General features: G+C 44.0%; 1 protein-coding gene across 1 annotated transcript in view; it reads left to right on the forward strand.

The window, feature by feature from the left end:
- The window catches only part of LOC103803116 (tenascin-like), a gene marked incomplete at its 5' end in the record, with an annotated part of 37,306 nt that overhangs the window by 13,229 nt on the left and 1,287 nt on the right, over positions 1-22,790 (forward strand). The window contains 15 exons of the mRNA XM_009075653.1: positions 97-252; positions 1,451-1,723; positions 4,024-4,299; positions 6,153-6,425; positions 7,871-8,143; positions 13,267-13,389; positions 14,590-14,733; positions 15,880-16,008; positions 16,565-16,708; positions 17,494-17,624; positions 18,520-18,652; positions 19,441-19,592; positions 20,469-20,565; positions 21,255-21,416; positions 22,509-22,672. Of these exons, the coding sequence (XP_009073901.1) occupies positions 97-252; positions 1,451-1,723; positions 4,024-4,299; positions 6,153-6,425; positions 7,871-8,143; positions 13,267-13,389; positions 14,590-14,733; positions 15,880-16,008; positions 16,565-16,708; positions 17,494-17,624; positions 18,520-18,652; positions 19,441-19,592; positions 20,469-20,565; positions 21,255-21,416; positions 22,509-22,672 (2,630 nt within the window). The remainder of the gene's footprint in view (positions 1-96; positions 253-1,450; positions 1,724-4,023; positions 4,300-6,152; positions 6,426-7,870; positions 8,144-13,266; positions 13,390-14,589; positions 14,734-15,879; positions 16,009-16,564; positions 16,709-17,493; positions 17,625-18,519; positions 18,653-19,440; positions 19,593-20,468; positions 20,566-21,254; positions 21,417-22,508; positions 22,673-22,790) is intronic.

The following is a 22,790-nucleotide window of genomic DNA, read 5'->3' on the forward strand; positions in this document are numbered from 1 at the left end:
AGCTTGGAGTGCTGCCAGCATGGGCAGAGAGGAGCATTTCTGAGCAGGAGAAAGTCCAGGGCTGTCCCTTCTGACCAGTGTTGTTTCCCTCCTTAGGACTGCACCCCGAAGTTGGTGAGCTAATCGTTTCCGACATTACTCCTGAAAGCTTCAACCTTTCTTGGACAACCACCAATGGAGACTTCGACGTCTTTACTATTGAAATTATTGATTCTAACAGGTTGCTGGAGCCCATGGAGTTCAACCTCTCAGGCAATTCAAGAACTGCTCATATCTCAGGGCTTTCTCCCAGCACTGATTTTATTGTCTACCTCTCTGGGATCTCTCATGGTTTCCGCACACAGGCAATAAGTGCTGCAGCTACAACAGGTACATAAAACCTACCTCAATGCTAACTCTCCTTTTTTTCTAACTCTTCCTTACAGGTTGTGCCCCTTTCCCTGCCCTCAGCTATCAGTCTACCCATTACCAAATCCTCATTGCTTGACACCTTCTAAGGAAGACCTGCTGGGGACATTTTGAACTGTGAATGTTAACCCTCCAGCCCATCCAGCAAAGTCAGTCAATCACATTGTGCTGTGATTTCATTCTCACAATATATTTGCTCTTGTTCGAATGTAAATGTTGGGGCAACCTCTTAGGCAGATGAGAAGCAAAACAAATTTCCCAAGAACCAAGCAGGAGGTGATTCATTATGTTTGCCTTGCAACATGTGTTTGCATCTGTCACACAGCAGAGAGGAGATGGTTCTGTCAGATAAGGCAAGATATTTATCCTGATAGATGTCAGGCACGTTTCAGTCTGTGCCAGCAGAATCCTGCAGGGCACATTCATTGCTTGAATTCAACTTCAGTATTCAGTTTACATTGGATGAGCGATTGAAAAAGTCCATTTGACTTGATGTTAGTGAGGGAAATAGGCAGGAGTTTAGTTGTTGGCACGTTGCACATCTCAAGGTTCTACAGCTGACAGCTCTTCCAGAAAAGACAGGCAACTCAAATGTTCTGTGCTCTAGCCAAGTACAGTGTGAGACTGGAAGGTGAGGACTAGACTAGACTAGAGAAGCAGAAGGTGCATTGTCACTGTAGGCAGATAATAGCTCATAGGTCATTTAATATCTCGACTGAATTTTGCCCACTGTCATGATCTTAGGAAAGGTTGTCATAGCAATTTGTCTTAGCAATAGAGTAATGTGGTCAAGGAAAGCAATATATCAAATTTCAGCTCTCAGATAATGCTGTTTCAGTTCCCAACATCAGCAGACTGTGAATAACTTCACTAAATGACTGGTAACGTGGGCAGGGTGACTGCTTGAAAAACGCTGAGAAACACAAGGTTAGATGACCTTTGTGACTTGTGGTCGTGTGAATTCAAACTTCTATATTGATTCATTTTATTGCTTTGGCTTTTAATAATTGCAATACATTTCCATTTGTTTTTCTTCCCTCAGTAGAGGAACCTCTCCTTAGCAAACTCACTGTATCAAATGCTACCTCAGACAGCATGTCACTCACGTGGGAAGCACAGGACAATGCCTTTGACCATTTTATTCTAGAAGTCAGAAACTCTGACTTCCCTTTGGACTCTCTGGTGCTCACAGTGCCAGGGACCTCCCAGCGCTATGTAGTCACCAACCTCAAAGCTGCCACTAATTACACTGTCCAGCTCCATGGTGTAATTGATGGGCAAGGTGGGCAGACCTTGACAGCACTGGCAACCACAGGTATTTTACTGTTTACCTTCAGGTTTGCTTTTTTTTCTCTTCTTTCTTTTGCTGTCACCCAAAACTGCTCTAAAACATGACTCCAACTCATCATCGTTCCTTTGGCAAACTACAGGGGAGGCTGAAATCCACTGGGCTTGAGAGGGCTTGGAAAAAGATCTGAGACACTGGAAAAGGCTGAAGAAGTGCTCCCAGTATTAAGAGAGCCAGTAGTAAACCATGATTGGTTTCCTTATATATACACTTCTCTGCAAGTTCTGTGTATATATAATTGATTTGCTCCAGATGGTTCGTATTTTTCACAGAGTATCTTTGCACTTGGTCTTGAATGAAGTTGTTCTTCATCCCACCTTCACTTGCTTTGCTGTGGGTGGGAGGCCTTCATGTCTTTCTCAGCCTGGAGAGGCACCTGCATGCCATTTTTGTTGTTCTTTCTTCAAACCAGATGTCTCCTGTGACATTTGCATCTCTTGTGGGAGTTTGATACAGCATGTGAAATGACCAACCAAAAGTGCATGGAGTGGTCTGGCCACCTTATGCTGGTTCTGATGGTCTTTTCTGCCCAGTGTTTTTATGTGTTCCCAGCAGAAAACAAGGCTCAAAAAGCCATTCACCCTTTCTTGATGGTCAACCCATCACTCTGTCACTTGCCTTTGAGTCTCTAAGACCTGTCTTGTTTCTCTGGATGTCAGAGCTTTTTCCTATGGTGATGGTGATTCCAGGATGGCAGGAGATGACTAAGACTTGCTTGAAGAGATAACTTCAACTTGTTTTGCATGTAGCATTCTTTGGAGTCAGGTTGTCATGATGGGAACATGCCTGACTGGATGCAAGTGGCATGTGAAGGAATGTGGCCATGCCAGGATGAGATTGGAAAGGTTCAGTTTGTCCTTCTGGCCTGCATGCGGAGCTGATGGCTCCATGCTCAGTTTCTCTGGGTTCTCCACCCAACCCTGTGTGCTTTGTGGATGTTTTCTCATCTCCTCCCATCATCAGGAGTACCATGCTTGCATGGTGACACCTTCCCTGTCACCATGAAGGCATTGATGGTCACTGGTTGAAAGCATGACATCTGCATGTGTCCTTAATCAGGGCCACTTGGATTCACCTTTTCCTAGGCAACTCTAGAGAAGCAGATGGACTATTATTTGAAACTCTTGCATTGAGGGAAGAGAGTAAAAGTTGGAACATCTTGCAGCAGTTCATGTTTTAGTTAAGAAAGAGATTTCATCCTTTCACCTCTCTCTCTGTTGGTGGGATGCATCTTTCTGACTTTTCTCCCAGCATGAATCACTTACAAAGTTATTTTTCTGTCTCTCACTGGCTGCATTTCCTGAGGTGTTCTTGGTTCATACTCAATTGGCAAGAGAAAAAATAGAAAATCATCCCTAAGAGCAGACACAGAATTCTCTGCCCAGCTCACTGCTGGGCCATGTTTGTGATCTCTCTATGCCTTAATGAATCTTTAATGATTTTATGCTAAATGGAATAGCTTTAAAACAGGCTTTCAGAGGTAAGGAGCTTTCCCCCTGCTGAAGGACAAGTTTCTCCTCTGACAGGGGAGAGATGTGATTTTGAATTTCCTACAGCAGAAAAGGAAAGTCTTTGCTTCTTAAGGAAGTGCCATGAGCACTGAGCAGTCAGAAAGGAGAGCAACAGCAGTGCTGTGGGGTTTTTGTTGAGTCTGTTAGCTATTCTCTGACTGCCTAATCACAGGATGAGGAACACCTTATCTTTGGAGTCCAGGGAGGTTTTGGCCTGAGATTAGTGCTGAGATAATCACTGTTAGGACTGAACCCCCTCCTAAACATCAGGGTCCAAAAATAGAAGTATCTACAACTCCAGGCAACAGAAACACCAAACAGAAGCTGAAGTGGGATTTCAGGAATTCTTGCCTGAATCTTACTATATCTGTTTGGAAATTGCTGTGGGTTTGTATTCCCATCAAACCCCCAGTGTGGAATTCCTGCAATTTGTATGCTTTTACCACAGAACTGTCCACTGTTGGTGCTTCTGTAAACCAGGCTCACATTGCATTAGGAAAATCGTGTTTATGTAAGAAAATTGAATGAAAAAAAAAAAAAAACCCTAAATTAAAAGTCAGCACTAATTTCAGTGGCTTCTTTCCAAAACCTGACAAAACAGCTGTGTAATGCCTCTTTGTTTTCCCCCTTCAACCACTGCAAAACAAGGCTGAAATGTTCAGCTTTGCCTTTGAGCATCTATAAACCTCCTCTGCTCATTCCCTCGTCCTCCCTGGAGTAATGCTGCCTCTTCACCTGTGTTCCTTTCTCCTTCAGAGGCTGAGCCACAGCTGGGCACGCTCACCCTCACAAACGTTACCCCTGACAGCTTCAACCTCTCCTGGACCACAAGAGATGGGCCCTTTGCCAAGTTTGTTATACACGTTAGAGACTCTTACGCAGCGCAGGAACCGCAGGAGCTCACGGTGTCGGGAGGCACTCGCAGCGCTCACATCTCAGGCCTGCAGGATTACACTGGCTATGACATTAACATTAAGGGGACCACCAGTGCAGGTGTTCACACAGAGCCCCTCACTGCTTTTGTCATGACAGGTACCTGCTTTAAGCTTTGGAGTCTATATATTGGCTCAGGGAAATATATATTCCAGTATGGTTAGTAAAGAGTTGACTCTACAGCACTGAACGTCCAGCAGCAATGGGTTTGTTTGCAAACTTAGTGCAAGGAGGGGTCAGACATGTCATGTTGACCTTCAGAAAACTCCTGGGAGCTGTAGTAGTTTCAAGTGAGTTAAGAGATCAGGTTGGATCGGGGGATTCAGCAACCTGGTGGAGTGGGAGGTGTCCCTTCCACTAGGTCTGGGTTGGAAGGGAGCTTAAGGAAAATCTCATTCCACCCCCTGCCATGGGCAGGGACACCTTCCACTAGTCCAGGTTGCCCCAAGCCCCATCCAACCTGGCCTGGAACACTCCCAGGGATGGAGAAGCCACAGCTTCTCTGGGCAACCTGTGCCAGTGTCTCACCACCCTCACAGGGAGCTTCCCACAGTGAGGAAAACATGTGGCACCCTACACTGTGCCAGCAGTTCACCTAAACCTGGTGTGTTTGGAGTGTTGATGTCACTCAACACCTATCCCAGGAAAATAATGTTAGCAGTTTGGGCTCAGTATTTGTTTACTCACCCTCCCAAAGACCAACCCCAAATGTGCATCTTTGGGATTGCTTGATTAGCAGCAAGCAAGATGCAAAAGTATCTCCAAAAGGAGTAAAATTTGAGTTGAATTTCTGGCTCACAAATGTGTAAATATTAAAGCATAAGGACTTCCAAATTATAACACTTTAGGTGGGAATTTTTATGCCAAATTCTAACAACATCAATTTCAGAGGTTGGGAAATGTCAAAACCAAACCCAAAGGCCTTTTCCAGATTAGATTCTTTTTCAACTAACCCATATGTCCTTAAGGTAATAAAATTTGAGTGGTTGGAAGATTGGATGAGCCAGTTTCTAAGCCAACAGCAAAAGGCTTGACAAATAGTATAGAGCAATACAAGCAATGTGTGGGATCCAGGATCAAGGCCCTGGCTTAGCAGAGCCAGCTGATCTTCCAGTTGGACTTGTCAGATTTTGGTGAGCAAAATACACTCAGAATCTTGTGGCCTTTGTTTTCCTGAAACTTGGCAGCTAAGTTTTGAAGGGTTGATCCACAGCCTTTGAACCTTGACATATATATATCACTCTGATGTGGAAGGAAAAAAGACTCCTCACTGGAATTTCTTTAAGTTGTCAACATACCACTCTAGCAGCTGCCTAGGAAGCTCTTTGGATGCATTATTTCTATGCCCTGGCTCCTGCCCTGAGCCTGTGCTGGTTTCTCTCCTATCCCCTGCAAAAAGCAGTCTTGCAAATATTAAATACTTGCAGTGGCCATGGCCCTGCCTGATGAATGTTCTTACAGTCTTTCTGGCATCTCTGTCCCCTCCACCACTAATAATTAAAGCTGGAGATATTCACATGAAGTAGAGAGGTAAAGAAACAAAACACAGGAGTTGTGAATGTCAAAGTTGAGGCCTGTCCCTAAAGCACTGAGGGTAGAAACAAGTGGAAGGAAACCAAAGCTTTATGCATAACTTTTCTAAAGCAGTTTTGGTTATAACTGTCTTACACTGCATGTGGAACAGGAGAAATGCACAATGACTTTGGAAAGAGTTTCAATGGAGCTTGTGAGATGAGATGCTGAGACACCCTTGATGAAAATGGAGAGTTGAGCATCTAACTGGAAGCTCCATTGAAAATCCTCATCTCGTGGTCCTGGCTGTGCACTTCTATTAAATCCATACTTTGGGGGAAAATGTGTTTTTTATTCGGTGGAATCTGTGACACTTTCTAATTTGCAATGTTTTTTCGCTTCTTTTTTTCTGTGTGTTTTTGCACCTTCCCTTCTTTTAGAGGCCATGCCCCCACTGGAAAACCTAACTGTGTCTGATATTAACCCCTATGGGTTCACAGTGTCCTGGATGGCATCGGAGAATGCCTTTGACAACTTCCTAGTAGTCGTGGTGGATTCTGGCAAGCTGCTGGACCCACAGGAGTTCCTCCTTACAGGAGCCCAACGGCAACTGAAGCTTAAAGGCCTAATAACTGGCATTGGCTATGAGGTTATGCTTTATGGTTTTGCCAAGGGGCACCAAACAAAGCCCCTGAGCGCTCTGGCCGTTACAGGTATTTTAATGTTGAACAAATTCTTCTCTTCCACCTTTTCTCTCTTGCTTTCCTTCTCACATGGAAGATGTTTCATGCAATCCATTTGCAAAGCAAACCTTGGCTTTTGCATCCTTCTCTGCATCGTGGCTACACATAACTCCTCGTGACTGAGAGGTTCACCAATGGAATTCCCTTCCTTTTAACTTGATGTTTCCCTTTTGTCCATGTGAGGGATCCTGTAGAGGAGCATGTTGGGGATTGAGGGGTGAAAGTTTCTGGTATGGTCTTGAAGGTACTTCTAACCAAAGTCTTTAAAGAAGAATGGCTGCATGTGGGAGTTCGTCTTGTTAACAGCTGCTGGGCACATCAACATTCTCCAACAACAGCATTCACCTACTTGCCAACCATCAGGACTTCAGGAAGAGCCATGGATTTCTTGCCATGGCCTCCTTTCTTTGCCTCTCTGTGTGGGTTCCACCCACAGACCATCAAGTGTAATCACTGCCACCCACAGGGTTGGCATCTCTCTCCACGTGTTTCCAACTACATCATAGCTGCTGGTTTCTAGCAGCACTTGAGCTTTCTTGGAAAATCATTGCAGATTGATTCTCTAGCCCCATACCCATCAGTTCTCATCTGCATGTTGCTGTCTGTGCAGCAGCAAAGCTGGGGGTTATCTGGCTGGAGGCTATGAGAAAATACATAGGGAGGTCTGTCAGTGGGAGAAAGAAGTTCATCAGAGATGCTGTGTGACAGTAACTGCTCCAACAGCATTTCTCTAAGTAATGATGCCTGACCATACTGAGTTAAAGATGTTTTGCAGGGAATTAATAACTTCCAGCTCCTGGGATCCTCTTGAGTGGGTTCATTCACTAAAGACAGTAGGTTTTGCATTTGGATTGATATGTGCTCTTTAGGGGATATGGATTTTCATGACTCCCCTCTGCTGCTTCAGCAGTTGTTTAAGAGGAAAGCAAAGGATCAGAAGCATCATAAGTGCCAGAATTGCATGAAATAAGGGGTTTGCATGAAGGAAAAGTCTCTTTCCAGTGGCTTCTATGTTGTCCTCCTAACAGAGAGAGACCTGACCATGTCCCAGGCATGTTCTATAACAAGAGCTTGTTGTTATCATACATGAAGGTGTCACATAGGTAATGAGGGAGAAATGCACAGGAAACTTACCATTAGCATGTGTAACTTTGCATGTTGGAGGCAAATGGTGTCTGTCCATGCAGTGGATTTGCTGTTCAAGAGTGGAAGTTGGAATGGACCTGCACACACTCACATGTGTCTTCTCCAGTATGTGTATAACACTAATAATCTTTTTTTTCCCCTTCACTAGCTGGCAGATTGTTTCCCTTTCCTTGAACTGTGGTTGGATTCTTGCAGTGTGAAAGACCTCAGGCAGGTCTCAGATTTAAAAAATCATTTCTTTTCCCTACTGCTATCTTCTCCTTTTTTAGAAGCAGAACCCGAGGTCGACAACCTTCTGGTTTCAGACGCGACTCCAGATGGATTCCGTCTCTCCTGGACTGCAGATGAAGGGGTTTTCAACAGTTTTGTTCTAAAAATCAGGGATACCAAAAGGAAATCTGACCCACTGGAGCTGATAGTACCAGGCCATGAGCGTACCCAGGATATAACAGGGCTGAAAGAGGGCACAGAATATGAGATTGAGCTCTATGGAGTTAGCAGTGGACAACGTTCCCAACCCGTAAATGCAGTAGCAACCACAGGTATTGTCTTTGCAGTAGGAAAAGTGTGATGTGTTCATGCCTGTTTTTTTCAGCATCTTCTTTTCATAGCCAGCCCCTGCTGTTCCTGAGGTGTCTGCACTGTCTCCTGCATGTCCCTTACCCACTGGTTCAGTGGTTATTTATAATCAGTCTCAGATTCCTTAGTTTCATCACTGTCTATTTAATATGGTTTAATTGAATTACTTTCATGATCTGGAATTAGGCAGCAGAGTCTAGCAATTAAAGCACAGTCTTTGAGGGCCAAGAAAAATTGTCTCTGCATCAGCCTTTTTCAGTGATTTCCTGTGACTAATTACATCTCAGCACTGCACAACAATTTACCTCCCTAGAAAAGAGTTATGACAAAATGAATTCCCCAGAGCCATTGAGAAGCTTATTTATGGCTCGATCAGCAAAGGACTAAGCACCATTAACTTAGACTAATCTTACCAACAATAACATATGCTCAATAATTCAAATTAATTTGAGTTTCTTGCAATATCAAAGCTTTGATTCACGTTCATAATTGAAGCATTTCATTCTGGCACTTTGAAATGAAGCTTTTCATTTTTTTTTCCCCCACCAAAATCATGATTTCATTTGGAAACATATTTAAACCTAAAGCAAATGAAGCCATGTCCCAGGTGCCAAATTCACTCTTTGAAATATTTTGAGCTTGCTTATATGAAAACAGCTTATATTTCAAAACAGTTTCATTCTGGGAGGAGCTGAAGAAGAAGGGGACAGGTCTCTGAGGGGAGACCCCATAGTAGTCTACAAATACCCAACGAGAGACAGTGCAGGGGCAGCACTGATCTCTGCTCACTGTGACCAGTGACAGGACATGATGATCTTTGAGGTCTCTTCCAACCTGGTTGATTCTATGATTCTATGAGCCAGGGAATGACTGGAGCTGTGTCAGGGGAGGTTTAGGTTGGATATTAGGCAAAGATTCTTCTCCCAGAGGTGTTTGGGCACTGAACAGCTCCCCAGGGCAGTGGGCACAGCCCCAAGGCTGACAGAGCTCCAGGAGTGTTTGGCCAATGCTCTCAGGCACAGGGTGCAGTGTTGGGGTGTCCTATGCAGGGACAGGAGTTGGGCTTAGGATTCCTGTGGGTCGTTTCCAACTCAGGATAGGATGCTAAGTTCAGTATGTGAGGAAGCCACCAGAAATGCCTAAGAGAGGCATTTGCCAGGCTGCAGCAGTGAACTCCAGACAGCATCCAGAAAGAATGGACAACAATAACTCAGTATTGAACAGCTTTTCCTGAAATAGCTTCACCCTAATGGCTGTGGAGCCAGTTGTTAGCATGGAAAGGCACATTTCTGACCATCCTCACTGACTGCCATCACATCCCTTGAATAAACAGCCAGGCCATACATACACTCCCCCAGACATTTACATGAAGCAGAACATGCATCCATCACAAGCCACTGTTCTCCAGGCTCATGCTGTTTGACTCATAATGGAGAGGGATGTCTAAAATTCCACTGCTCTTGTTAACAGCATGTCCCCACTTCCACTGACTTCCAGGATATTTATGGTAAACCACTAAGAGTTATCATTTTCCTCATGACTACATTCTTGTTCAGTTCTTTCAGGGAGACTTAGCACATGGCACCTACAGAAGCCAATAGCCCAAAAAGATGTTTGTCAGCTGTAAAAAGCCCATGGATAATTGACAATAAGGCTGGAGCCACAAAAATCCAGCAAAATAATTCAGCCTGCAGGTTACACCACTTTGGGTGGTTAGGCTGCCAAGGCATCTAACTCATTTCTTTTTTAGGATAGGAGTTAATTATTGCACAAACATATATATATTTATAGCATTTCCAGTCTGGTTGCAAAGAAATATTTCTCTCCCTGAAGGGGGTAGCTCAGACAGGCTTATGTACATAAGCTGTACTTTATTCTGGCCTCTGTACAAGTGAGCAAAGAATAAATTAGCTATGAAGTCTTTAGCTTCAGGAGAGGAGTTAGTAAAATAACAGTTGGAACATAGCTAGGAAACAGACCAGCAAATAGAACCATGGAAGTGAAGGTGGGAAAATAATCTAGATCAAAAGTCCTACTCTATTCATCACTCATAGCTTTCCCCTTCTTCACTACCTGGGCAAGGGCCCTTGTGTACACAAATACAGGGGATGGAGGGGGAGGAAAGGTCTTGAGTGTTCACCCTCTGCTGCCTAGTCCCCCTCACTGGTTTTCTGCCTTCTTTCTCTTTTAAAAAGCCAGCAAGTGACAGCCATGGGCTTTGGATGTGGAAAGGATGAGTAGAGCAGGACTGGAATTCACTGTTTTCTTCATATCTCTGGTGTTGGTCCTGCAGTTGGTAACTTGCCTGGAGGCTGAGATGATCTCCCTTCCCCCTGTCACACCAGGAATGTGATGTGAAACCCCTGGGCATGGGAGTTGACAATAAAGTCATGCCTTCCCACATCCATCATTATTCTTCCTCCATAATTTACTCCTATGTATAGTTGAACAGCACTAGTTTTCCCCTAGAAGTGCTGGTAATGATCCTCCTTGGGGTGGTGATGGCACCCACTCTCCCTGCCCTCTGGCATTTTACCTTCAGCAATTCTGCTCTGCTAGAAAACACTCAGTATAAAATCACTCTGGTGCCAGGCAGCATCATACAGACCTGCAGGGTCTGATCAAGTGGTACAAGGGAGTTTGTCCTCTGCTGCTCTCAGACAGTTGGTGTCTTTTAAAATCTGTAAAATGCCAGTTAAGGTGCAATTCAACCCCCACCAGGAACCTCCACCACACCTATGTGTCACTTCATACCCTCAATAGGAAATATGGGTCTCATGCTGCTATTTTCCTCTCCCTCTCATGATGTTTTTCCACACTGTGACAGAATTTTTCAGCTGAGATGATCACAAAACACTTCACATGCTCTTTACACAAGATAAATGTCACCTGCTGCTTCCTGCTGCTTAAAGGAAGAAAGCCAGGGAAAATGCTTCTCTAATTTGTTAGGAATAAAAGAACAATTAGCAAAAAGCATCCCTAAAGAACAGCAGCTACTCAGGTAGTCTGGGTGCTTTAGCAGCATCACAGGGAAGTGCTCCATCTCTCATACAGCTCATGGGGAATGATGCTGGAGGTTCCTGCCCAACAGATGACCTGAGAGGGTTTATGAGTGACAAGTGAGAAGCACACTGGCCATTTTCTGTGCCTGCTTAATTCTGGATTTCAGGTAGCTCAAGAAGATGATTTCATTTGCTTCCTTTTAATTTCCCTGTGCTCAAAGGTACAACCCTCTTACATCTCTGGGACTCATTCCAGGACTGATGCTGATGGTGCATTGTATTTTTTTGCCAGGTTCTCTCCCAGGAAAGTAGTTGCAGTTGGAAAACTTGAGGATGTGTAAAACTCACATAGTCAAAGCTTTTTTTACTATTCTTTGTTATGCAGTTCACCTCATACAGAAAGTAACCAAGAAGCCCATGGAAGTTTGCACAGCAGAGTCCAAATGGGAGGGATTGGGTATTTTATTTTCTGGGAAAGGCTGAAATTCCCTATGTGTATGAAAACCAAGAGCTGGTCCATCTCTTTGGTCTCCAAAGTCACCATTAGCATTTTTCTTCAGCCACTAAGGGCACCTATAATGTAAAGCAAAATCAATTTGATTTTCAGTTTTCCCTCTTTCCCAGGTTTTCTTTGTGCTCTTCAGTTCCCTTCAGACTTGTACCTAAATCAGCAGCTGCTCAGTGTGCCACATAGCTTTTCTAACCCCACCTTGCTTGCTTTGTTATCTGTAATGCTTTTCTTTCCTTGGCTTTGCCATGTGAACAAACCCCACAAACTCCACATGTCTAGTGAGCTCCAGAGAGATAATTAACATTTGTCTTGAGAGCTCAACTGTTTTTCTTTCCTTGCCTTGCAGTTGATTTAGTGCATTGCTGCTAGAGCTTTGGGGACACATGGAACAAACAGCCCTCTGACTTCTTTCCTGCAGACACGTTCTTTCCAAGCTATTTCAAGCACAATCCCTTTTTTTCTCTCCTCTTGCCCCCCTTCCCCTGCCCTTAGCCTGTCTCCACTCCTCTTAATCTGGCTGATGTTTGGTATCTCTCCTCTTTGTGCTAATGGCCTACTCTGTGTGTGCTGTTTATCTTTTTAACACATCAGGGTTGTTTTGGTTACAGTCAAAAAAAGGTGCAAAGATTGGAAGAGAGATGCTCAGTGTAAATCTTGAAGTGGCAGGTCTCCTTACCCCATCCTTCCAGGAGTCCTCTTGTTTTGCAGGAGCTTAATTAAGCCTCAGACTGGAATGTTTCAGATATGTGCTGGATTCTTCTTCAGGTTGGGTCATTTGGGCAAAACTTGGGCTTTGTTTGACCTTCCTGATCCAATTTAGATGGGCAAATGCAGTGCTCAGGTTTAGACAGGGAAAGGCTGTATGGCAGAGCTTCAGTGGAACCACAAGTGTGGGAAGGTTGTACTTGGAAATCCTCTGGATGGATATGCTTGAAGGTTCCTAAGAAAAATCAGGGGCTCAGAGAGAGATTCCAAGAGGAAAACATTATGACTTCTAGTTTGAAGACAACAGAAATTACAGGCAGTCAGGGATTGAGAGGAGCCTTGATGGACTCCCACACCTCAGTCCAGGTCTCCTTTAGGCATCCTATAGTAGAAACATGATGCTCAAGATGAAAGATCTGTCCATTGCTAAGTGCTGCCATTGCTGCATATCACAGAGGACTCTGAGACTCAATGGAAGGTCTAAAAATCATCCAAGTGAAACTGGGCTAGGAAAAGTTCTAACTGCAGTGTCTTCTGGGTGATAGAATGGCATTTGTGTACATGTTCCTCCATGCTTTGCTCTAACACTGAAATCTCTGTTACCTCTGTGTAGATACAAGTTGGGCATTTTTAAGTTATGCACTACTGTAATTGGTCCTGAGAAAGGAAAATTTAGGCCAAACAGGTTGTTACTGTAATCAAAACTGTCTGGTACTCCCTGCATTAGTGTTGTTCAGGGCAAAATATTGGTAGCATCAGCTCTTGGGATAGAAGGATAAGACAAATCAGTGCTCCAGCACTGAGGACTGATACACAAATGATTTACCTGCTCTTTCTTGGTGGTGTGCTCTCTGTTCTCTGCTGACAGCTGTTGGATCTCCCAAGGGAATTTCTTTCTCTGACATCACTGAAAATGCAGCCACAGTCAGCTGGACACCTCCTCGCAGCCGCGTGGACACCTTCCGCATCTCCTACGTCCCCATCACAGGAGGTGAGTCCCTGTGAGCAGGGAGAGGGAGGAAAAAGGGTTTGCTGTGCTGATATCCATCTCCCAGATGATCTTACATGGATCACCTCTTTCTGCTTCACACTGCTGACCAGGAATGGGGATGTGTAGCCAATCCCTGTCTGAACAGATGTTCATCCCATGAACAAGAGTTGTAAGGAAGCTCAGAGGTAGATGTTGGAATGGTTGTACTAATGTCTCTCTCTGAGCCTCCTCAATAAGGATTTATTTCCAAACTGTCTCATTATTTTGTAGGTACTTTATGAGTGAAGCACATTACCAAAGATGGCCCTTGGAAATAATAATCATAATCCATGGTTCTAATAGTTTACCATTACTTTACAATGTTGTCTCGTTCCACCCACTATAGCTCTGGTTTAGTGTTCAACTTACAAAACTTCCTATACTTCTACAGATTCTTAGCATGACTTAGGGACATCTCTGAAGGGAAACAGCTAAAGAGCAAATACTAAAGACATCAAGACCAAAAAGGACACTCTGTTGGCTGAGACAAGTAAAGCCTTTAGACAATGCAGTATGTAAGCACACATGCAGCTTTAAATATATAGTGGTCCCACTGAAGAAAAGGAATCCACAGTCATAAAGTTAGGCACTTGTCTAAGTGCCTTCCTGGAATAAACCCAAAATTTGAAATAAGTATGTGTCCTAAGTCCTCACCACACATGCAGCACTTCTTGAAATAATATATACTGTATCTTGATTTGAAATGAACTGGGGAAAGGAAAAACTTCCAGCCCTTACCAGAAATGAAGCAGATTAAACTGCAAGTTCTGTCCTCACAGGTGTTTCACCTTCCACTTAGAGGGTGATGTGTTTTCACTTTACATCTCATTTGTGAAATCCCAGAATCCCAGACTGGTTTGAGTTGGAAGGACCTTAAAGCCCATCTCATTCCACCCCCCTGCCATGGGCAGGGAAACCTTCCACTAGAGATGTTAATATTTTCTTACTGAATACAAACCAATATCTTAGATTTGGGTGTCACTGCATCAATATTTTACCCTGAGGTTGTTCTTGGACATCAGTGGTTGTAACTGAGGAAAGTCACCTCCCCCTGTACAAGTACATCCATGTTGGTCATAGTGTTTTTAACTTGAAGCACATCCTTCAAGCTTTGACTGGAGTATTTTGACACTAACCCCTTGGCATTTGGCCTCATCCTAGGTACTCCAAATGTTGTTACAGTCGATGGAAGCAAGACAAGGATCAAGTTGATGAAGTTAGTCCCAGGTGTAGACTACAATGTCAGTATCATCTCTGTGAAAGGCTTTGAAGAAAGTGAACCTGTCTCTGGCACTCTGAAAACAGGTAATAAAGAGAGAGGAAACAGCAGGTTTTCAAATGTAACATCTGTGCTGGATGAGAGACTCAGGAACTGGAGCTGCAGACCCACTGAGATCCCATTTTTGCTGTCCACACAAACTGTAGGAAGCTTTTTGCCCACTCCTTCTTTGTGTCTTTCAGATGAGTACACAACTTGCAAGTTTGGTCAGGCTCCCATTTGCTAAGTGCTAAACCAACTTGTCATGAGACACAGGCAATTCATGTATTTATAGCCCTAATACATCAGAGAAAATACCAGAAGTTTAATGAATGTCATTTCTGAGATGAGGGAGCAAAGGGCCAGCTCAGCTGAGCAGTTCAGACCCAGACTCAAACTCCACATCTGCCAGAACTTCCAGAGTGTTCTAAGCATAAAAACATTTCTCTCCTGGTTTTTCTTCCATAAAGCTTTAAATATCCCTGCAGGAAATGAGGGTTCACTCTGCTCCTGCACACCTCTCCCTTCATTCATTCTTTCTGAGGGGGCTATCAAGCATCCAGAGAACTGAGGCAAGGAACAAGATTATGAGTATTGGATAATAACTGGAGATTTATAGCCCATTGCAGCTGTACTGGAGGCAGAGATCCATCCTAATTCAGGGAGAGCATAAACCTGTGTGAAAAACAGAGTCCTGTGAGGAGGCAAGGCAGGGGGTGTGAGGATTTGGGATGCTTGGCTGCCTGTGTGATTGATTTATTTTAAACTTGCAGGACAAGCTGCTGGAAGGTCACAGTGGCTATCAGTTGCCTTCACTTTAGTTATTTTTCCCAGCTCTGTCTCCTGAGTTTGCTCCAAAAAACCAGCCAAGATTTGAGGGTGTTGAGAGAAATATGTCAGCTCTGACAGAGCTGCTAAGATTGATGGTATCAGACTGCTCTGAGAACATGGTTAGTTCTGTCTGTTCCCAGTGTTTCATCTCTTTAGGAGTTGACCTCCCTTTACCAGTGGAGACTTTTAGTGTCTCTTTATAGGCACTGATGTCTTTCCTGCAGAGCTCCACTATTCCAAAGGGGATCATAAAAGCTGCACCAAGCAGCAATGTTTGTGCATTTTCTGTCATATATTTACAGCAGAGGATTGCACAGAGCTGAGAATGTTTGTCAAATTCCTTCAATCTGTTTTTCTTCCAGCTCTGGACAGCCCATCAGGCTTGGTAGTGGTGAACATCACTGATTCTGAGGCTCTGGCAACCTGGCAGCCAGCAATTGCTGCTGTGGATAACTATGTGGTCTCCTATGCTTCTGGGGAAGGTAAGAAGAGTTAGGGATGGGTTGGGGAGTTGAGGGGTGACAACTCTTGAGAGGTATTGAGGAATGAGTGCAGCAATGTAACTCCAGGAAGATTATAGAATATCCTGAACTGGAAAGGACCCACAAGGAACATCAGATCCAACTCCAGGCCATACACAGGACAGCCCAACGACCCCACCATGTGCCTGAGAGCATTGGTCAAATGCTTCCTGAGCTCTGGCAGGATTGGGGTTGTTTTTTTGGAGGAGATGCCTTGCTGGAAATATTTTTTAAAAATGATGGGTTTAGTTAAGAATCCTCAATGCAGCCATGAAGAGAGAGAAGTGAGATCCTTGAAAAGCAGAGGTGGTGTTGTAACTCCTCTGAACACTAGAGAGTGCCCAAGCTTTTAGAGAAAGGGCTCTGGTGTTCATTCAGATTCAGCAGAGGTGTCAGCACAGAGATGAGCACTGGGAATTTGCTATATTGCACTTGCACCCAGTGAAAACACCTAAATCAGTGAATGGAGTACACTGTGACATGTCTGAGTGATGGCAGCTTCTGTTCTCTTTTGTTTTCCTTTTAGAACCAAAAGTTACTCACATGGTGTCAGGAAACACTGTGGAGTATGACCTGAAGGGCCTTCAACCTGCAACTGAGTACACACTGAGTGTCCACGCACTGAAGGACACACAGATGAGCCAGAGCCTCTCCACCCACTTTACTACAGGTGCTATGTCCAACCCCATCACAGGAACCTTCTCTTCCAGTCCCACCTGCCTTAGGTTTCTCTGGTTTCATTAAGTCAGACAACACCTTGGGCTTTTTTCACTAGGAAACTGAATTGTGATAGTGTTTGTCTCAAATTTTCTTTGGTGGAAGTCAATGTGACTGGTCTTCTGTCACCAGTTCTCACACAGAGCTGGAGCATGAGCTCTTCTTGGGGGATTAATGTTGGGGTATCAATGTTTAGGTACCCAACTGGTTACACACCTATGGCTTCCCATGAGCATCAGGGAAATCATGAGCATTTCTCATTGTCCTGGCTCTGCTTGACTTGTCTCAGTGCCAAGAACTGAGCCACACTGATCCAGAGTTAGAATCACAGAGGAGAAGCTGTAGCCAGACCAAGTCTGAAAAGTTTTCCTATTCAAGGAATCATCACTGGAACCAAAGTTTTATTTCCTGGGAATATGTAAATACTGATCTGTCTTGTTGTGTGAAATCATGAAAGGCACAATTTTCTTTCAAAGGACACTTGAGTGTAACTGCTCATAAACTGAAGTGCCCAGGACATGCCAATATTTTCACCTAGATAAAGTAAATACCTTCATTTTAAAACTTCCAATGGGAAAAAGACTTTTTAACCACAACACTTAGGATAAAATGTTCTTTCATTTCAAATTTCTGGGGCAAGAAGGCTTTTCTGGCCTGTTTCAATACACAGCCCATAAGATAGTCTGTGTACTTAACTCTTTATAGATGTGATTGTAATTGCTTTGTTGTTTCCTTCAGGACTGGATGCTCCAAAAGACTTAAGTGCCACTGAGGTTCAGTCAGAAACAGCTATGATATCTTGGAAACCTCCACGTGCTCCTGTCACTGGATATCTCCTGATTTATGAGTCCATTGATGGCAGAGTCAAGGTACAGCACTGTGCCCAAACCAGAGTCTCAAATCTGGGCAGTAGAGATGCTCTGAAAGGAGCAGCAATGGGACATTATCATGTGCCTTAAGTTAAACATGGTCAAATACTAATTGCCTGTTTCAGTGCTAGACAGAACACAAATGTATTGCAAGAGCTTTTCTACATTATACCCTCAAACAGAAACTCCATTGCAGCCTGAATTTTGACACTTAACTCTCCACAATACAGATAAAAGCACAAGGAATCATTTTCCCTCGTTCCAAACCTGTACCATGGAATAAACTCACATATCCTTGAGGATGAGATTCTTTTTTCTAAACTCAGGAGAACTCTTCCCTGTGCAAACTTGAGGAAGAATCACCTCTTGTTCTCCAAAAGTTTTATTCTCTTCCTCCATAATTACATTACACTAAATGCTCAAATATGAATCAGGTGAATCCCAGCAAAAATGACAATTTGGGATGCCCAGCCCAGTACATCAGAGAGGGTTCTAATTTTTAAATCAGGGCAATTCCCTAAGCACACTAAAAATCAGTTGTTTAATGTCCCATTAAACAGCCTTTTGAAGACTGGAATAATAACATTTCCTTGTCCTAAGGGATGATTCTTCTCAATTGTTTATAAGCTTCACAATGTGAATGGTCAAGGGATGTAAACATTTCTGCTGCTTTGCTTTTAAACCACATACCTTAGACAGGGTGCCTTTCCAGGCAAACTTTATAGAACTTTTAAAGAGAATTAGCTTGATAAAAATCTTAGAGACATATTTTGTATCGATTCATCTGGATGATGACAAATACCATGAATAATTGCTACAAAAATTAATGTGATAGACTAAAATATGTAATTATTCTCATCGCTGTTATTTTTTTCCCTATATTATTACTCCACAGGAAGTCATCTTAAACCCTGACACAACTTCCTACAGCCTGGCAGAGCTGAGCCCATCTACCCAGTACATAGTGAAACTCCAGGCACTGAGTGGATCCCTGAGGAGCAAAACAATCCAGACTATTTTCACCACAAGTAAGGACTTTAGAGCACATTCATAGCTGAAATAACATCTAAGTAGCTGCTCTGCAATAAGCAGACATAGAAGATTTTAATCCAGTTGTCAATATGCACTTGGAGTGTGGGTGCAAAGGTTCCTGTTCCCCTTGAGTTGTCCTCAGGAACTCTTTAAAATCCAACTGACACCCTGATGTGGCTCTGTACTGGTGCACAGTGAGCTGTTAAATCAGTGTTTTGAAGCACAAACACACAGAGCAGTGCAGTGGTCAAAGGACATGAATTTCTGGGCAGGTTTTTCCTCCTCTCTCACTCTCAGATGGGCTGTCTCAAAGCCACACAGCACATCTGCTCCAGCCCTAACAGGACAGCTCTCCAGTGAGCTGCATGCAAGAATAGATTGGCTTCTCTGTAAGTCACTTCACAGCTGACCTTAAAAAAAAGAGAAGTTTTTCAGTATTAGCTGTGACACTTTGCCTGTCATTTGTCTCACTTTTCACAGTTTCCAGCATTTCAGGCCCAGCAGGACCTTCAGCCATTCCCATTCTCCCTCCTGCTGCTCATACCAACTTCAGCCCAAGGACTCTCAGAGTGTTAATAAAAGTCACACAGCCTTGAGCCTCCTCAGGCACTCCTTGTGCAGGGCAGGCTGAAATCTCCCAAGAGCAGTGGAGTTCCCATTCCCAGGATCTGCCCCTGACTGTGCCATTGCCCCACGATGGATTTTCCTGAGTCATCTGTATTCACCAGATTCCTCGTAACTGCTGATTTCTCAAGGGCTGTTTTCTCTTCTCTTGTATGTGCAGCTGGTCTTCTCTATCCTTACCCTAAGGATTGCTCCCAGGCTCTCCTGAATGGGGAAACCACCTCTGGGCTCTACACAATTTACCTGAACGGGGACAAGGCTCAGCCTCTGCAAGTCTTCTGCGACATGGGCGAGGATGGGGGTGGATGGATTGTGAGTATGAGGGAGAGGAGCAGCAGATCCCATCCCTGCCCATCTGTGGCATCCCTCATAGTTCTTTAGTATAAAACTATGGCTTATATCTTGTCTATAGATTTGAGGAAATATATCCTGGATAGGACTCCCTAGAGCCAAAACAAGATTACCAGGTTTTTTTTCTGTAGTTGGAGAAGACAGAGGTATCTCCAAAGGATGGGTCATATCAGTGGTTTCAGCACCTAGGAAATGTGCTGAACCCTCTCCACTGGGACTGCTGAAATGATCATCTTAGATTAGATACACATCTTCTAAATAGTTAATGAGGTGAGGGGAGGGTGAACTGAGTATTTGAATGAGTGTGAGTGTGGGAGGTGGAAGCACACACCATTTGTTCTGCAGCCACATGGCGTGGTGGCCAACCAGGCTTCCCAGGCCATTGTACAAGGGGCACATCCCACCCAGAAAGCAAATGAATGGCATTAAAAATGTCAGTTCTCAGCTGTCCCTACTGACAGCCTCAAACGTGAACGTGCCAGGGGGATCCTGGGCATGGAAAGGAAGAAGGAGCTGGAGAAATGCATGGCTACAAGACTAGGGGATGGAGAAATCTTTGGATGAGAAATACAGGACTGTTGGATTATTTGAAAAAGGCAGAGTAGGAATTGAAAGGCCACATCATGCCTGGGAACTCAATAGAGAAACTAGAGACTTAAACCACCAAGGAACATCCACCAGTCTGGGTACAATGCAATAACTGCAGTGAGATTCTGCTTTGGGTGCTAAAGACAGGGGAGCAGGAGTGTGAATCTCTGCATTTGTCACAGCCACATTGCTCATGCCCTTTCTGTGCAGGGCAGTCTGTCCATAACACTTCTTGCTTGTGGGTTTTAGGTGTTCCTGAGGCGTCAAAATGGAAAGGAAGATTTCTACAAGAACTGGAAGACTTATGTGGCAGGTTTTGGAGATCCTAAGGATGAATTCTGGATAGGTAAGTGGCAAGAATCTGTCTTTTTCTTTAAAAGAAAGCATGAACAGAGCCTGAAAGACTAGGAACCACTTAGAAGCCTCCATTTAGTTGACAAGAGTGTAAAGAGGACCATGGTTTGGGTGAAGGAGGCCAAGGGCAGCCTCTGTGAGAGAGACTGAAATGCCCAGGTCCAAACCAGTCCCTCCCACTGCAGTTCATAGATGTCATGCTTGGGTCACCAAAGGTACCAACCCAATGCTCACTGGTGCCCTGGAAGAAGTCAGAGGTAAACTGAGAAGCAACTACAAACCACCTCCTTCCTGTGCTCCTGGGACACCCCCAGCAACAAAAGCTTATGACTCAGAGAGGCAAAGTAGATGAAATAAAAACAAAAAGCAAATTTTTCAAAGGTTGTGCAGCATTTTATTTGGCTGTAAATGAAAGACAATGATGATCACACAGCAGAGCTTTGGTTACTTTGCCTAAGGGGCTATCTGCTCCTGGGATTTGAAGGGAGATCTCTCAGTCAGGCTGGGGTTATGGTTTGCTTTTGTGCTGACATCACTCTACAGCTGAACTAGCTCATTTTGCTCACCAGTGTTTATGCCCTGCTCTATCTCTACAGTCCAGTATGACCCCATTGATGGGATAACAAGATGGCAGAGAAACAAACATGCAGAGACCAATAAATTGTCCATTTTTGCCAACAGGTCTGGAGAACCTCCACAAAATCACTTCTCAGGGGCAGTATGAGCTACGTGTGGACCTGAGGGACAAGGGTGAGACAGCTTATGCTGTCTATGACAGGTTCAGCGTTGGAGATGCCAAGAGCAGATACAGGCTCAAAGTAGATGGGTACAGTGGCACAGCAGGTGAGAGGAAATATTGATCTTTTTCCCTTCTGATTTGCAATTTACTCCCTGTTGGCTCAAGGTAACTATGTGAATGTTACAGATCAGCATCACAGCAGGAACCTCCTCTGTGTTAGGGGTTTGAAAATAGGAGCATATCAATATATTTTATGCTTCCATTTTAAATCCTCCAGTTGTTTAAGTGCCACATTTTATGATATGACTGTGACAGAATTTAAACAAGTATATTAAACCATCATATATCTCATTTGGGGAATGCTTGGCTGTCATTTATACAGCTAATAATAACTTGGCACAGCCTCTTTTCTTGTCAGTAGAATTTGCAGTAAAGTCCTGCTATTATGTGATTTATAATTTTGCTGAACAAATCATCTTTTGTAATCATAGCGGGGCAAACCCTGCAGCCCTTATTGAGTCCTCTTTGGGGCTTCAAGGGATTAAGAGATAAATCCACTTTCACAACATGTCTTAAAAGGAGATAATTTTACCCTGCTGGGTGCATAAACCAGAGATGTGTGAATGGGCTCTGCCCTGCACCAGCACATGAACTTTATGCACAGACTATAGAGATGCAAAGGGTATGCAGCAGTAGTAGAATTAATGTCTGTTTGGTTTAGATTGGATATTAGGAAGAAATCCTTCCCTGTGAGGGGGCTGAGACACTGGCACAGGTTGCCCAGAGGAGCTGTGGCTGCCCCATCCCTGGAAGTGTTCCAGGCCAGGTTGGATGGGGCTTGGAGCAACCTGGACTAGTGGAAGGTGTCCCTGCCCATGGCATGGGATGGAATGAGATGAGCTTTAAGGTCCTTCCAACTCAAACTGTTCTGTGATTCTATGATTTAAGGCAAATATGCTGGTGCAGAGTAGTAGTAGCTGCTACAGACAGTAGAATTCAATCAGTGTGGAGACTCCTTTGGTCTTAATTCTCTCCTTGTAGGCATCTATTTGGACTTGGTTTGTCCACACTGTACAGGGCCAAAATCCAGCTTTCAGCAAGAAGTGCAGAAATTGAGCTGCACTCACTGTCACTCCCATGAAATCTACACTAGAAAAATGACTGACCTTGGGCTTTGTTTTCTCTCCCCCATCCAGGTGACTCCATGACATACCATAATGGAAGGTCCTTCTCCACCTTTGACAAGGACAATGATTCTGCCATCACCAACTGTGCTTTGTCATACAAAGGTGCTTTCTGGTACAAGAATTGTCACCGAGTCAATCTGATGGGAAGATACGGTGACAACAGCCACAGTCAGGTGAGTTTGGTGTTTGAAGGATTCTGTAATGCATGAGGAGAAGGGAAATTGCAATTATGGATCTGTCTGGTGGTTCAGTCAGACAAACATCAGAGCACCAACCCAACCCGTGATCCAG

Source organism: Acanthisitta chloris, unplaced genomic scaffold (assembly GCF_000695815.1).
Source record: "Acanthisitta chloris isolate BGI_N310 unplaced genomic scaffold, ASM69581v1 scaffold23145, whole genome shotgun sequence".
In the NCBI taxonomy this organism is placed as follows: domain Eukaryota; kingdom Metazoa; phylum Chordata; class Aves; order Passeriformes; family Acanthisittidae; genus Acanthisitta; species Acanthisitta chloris.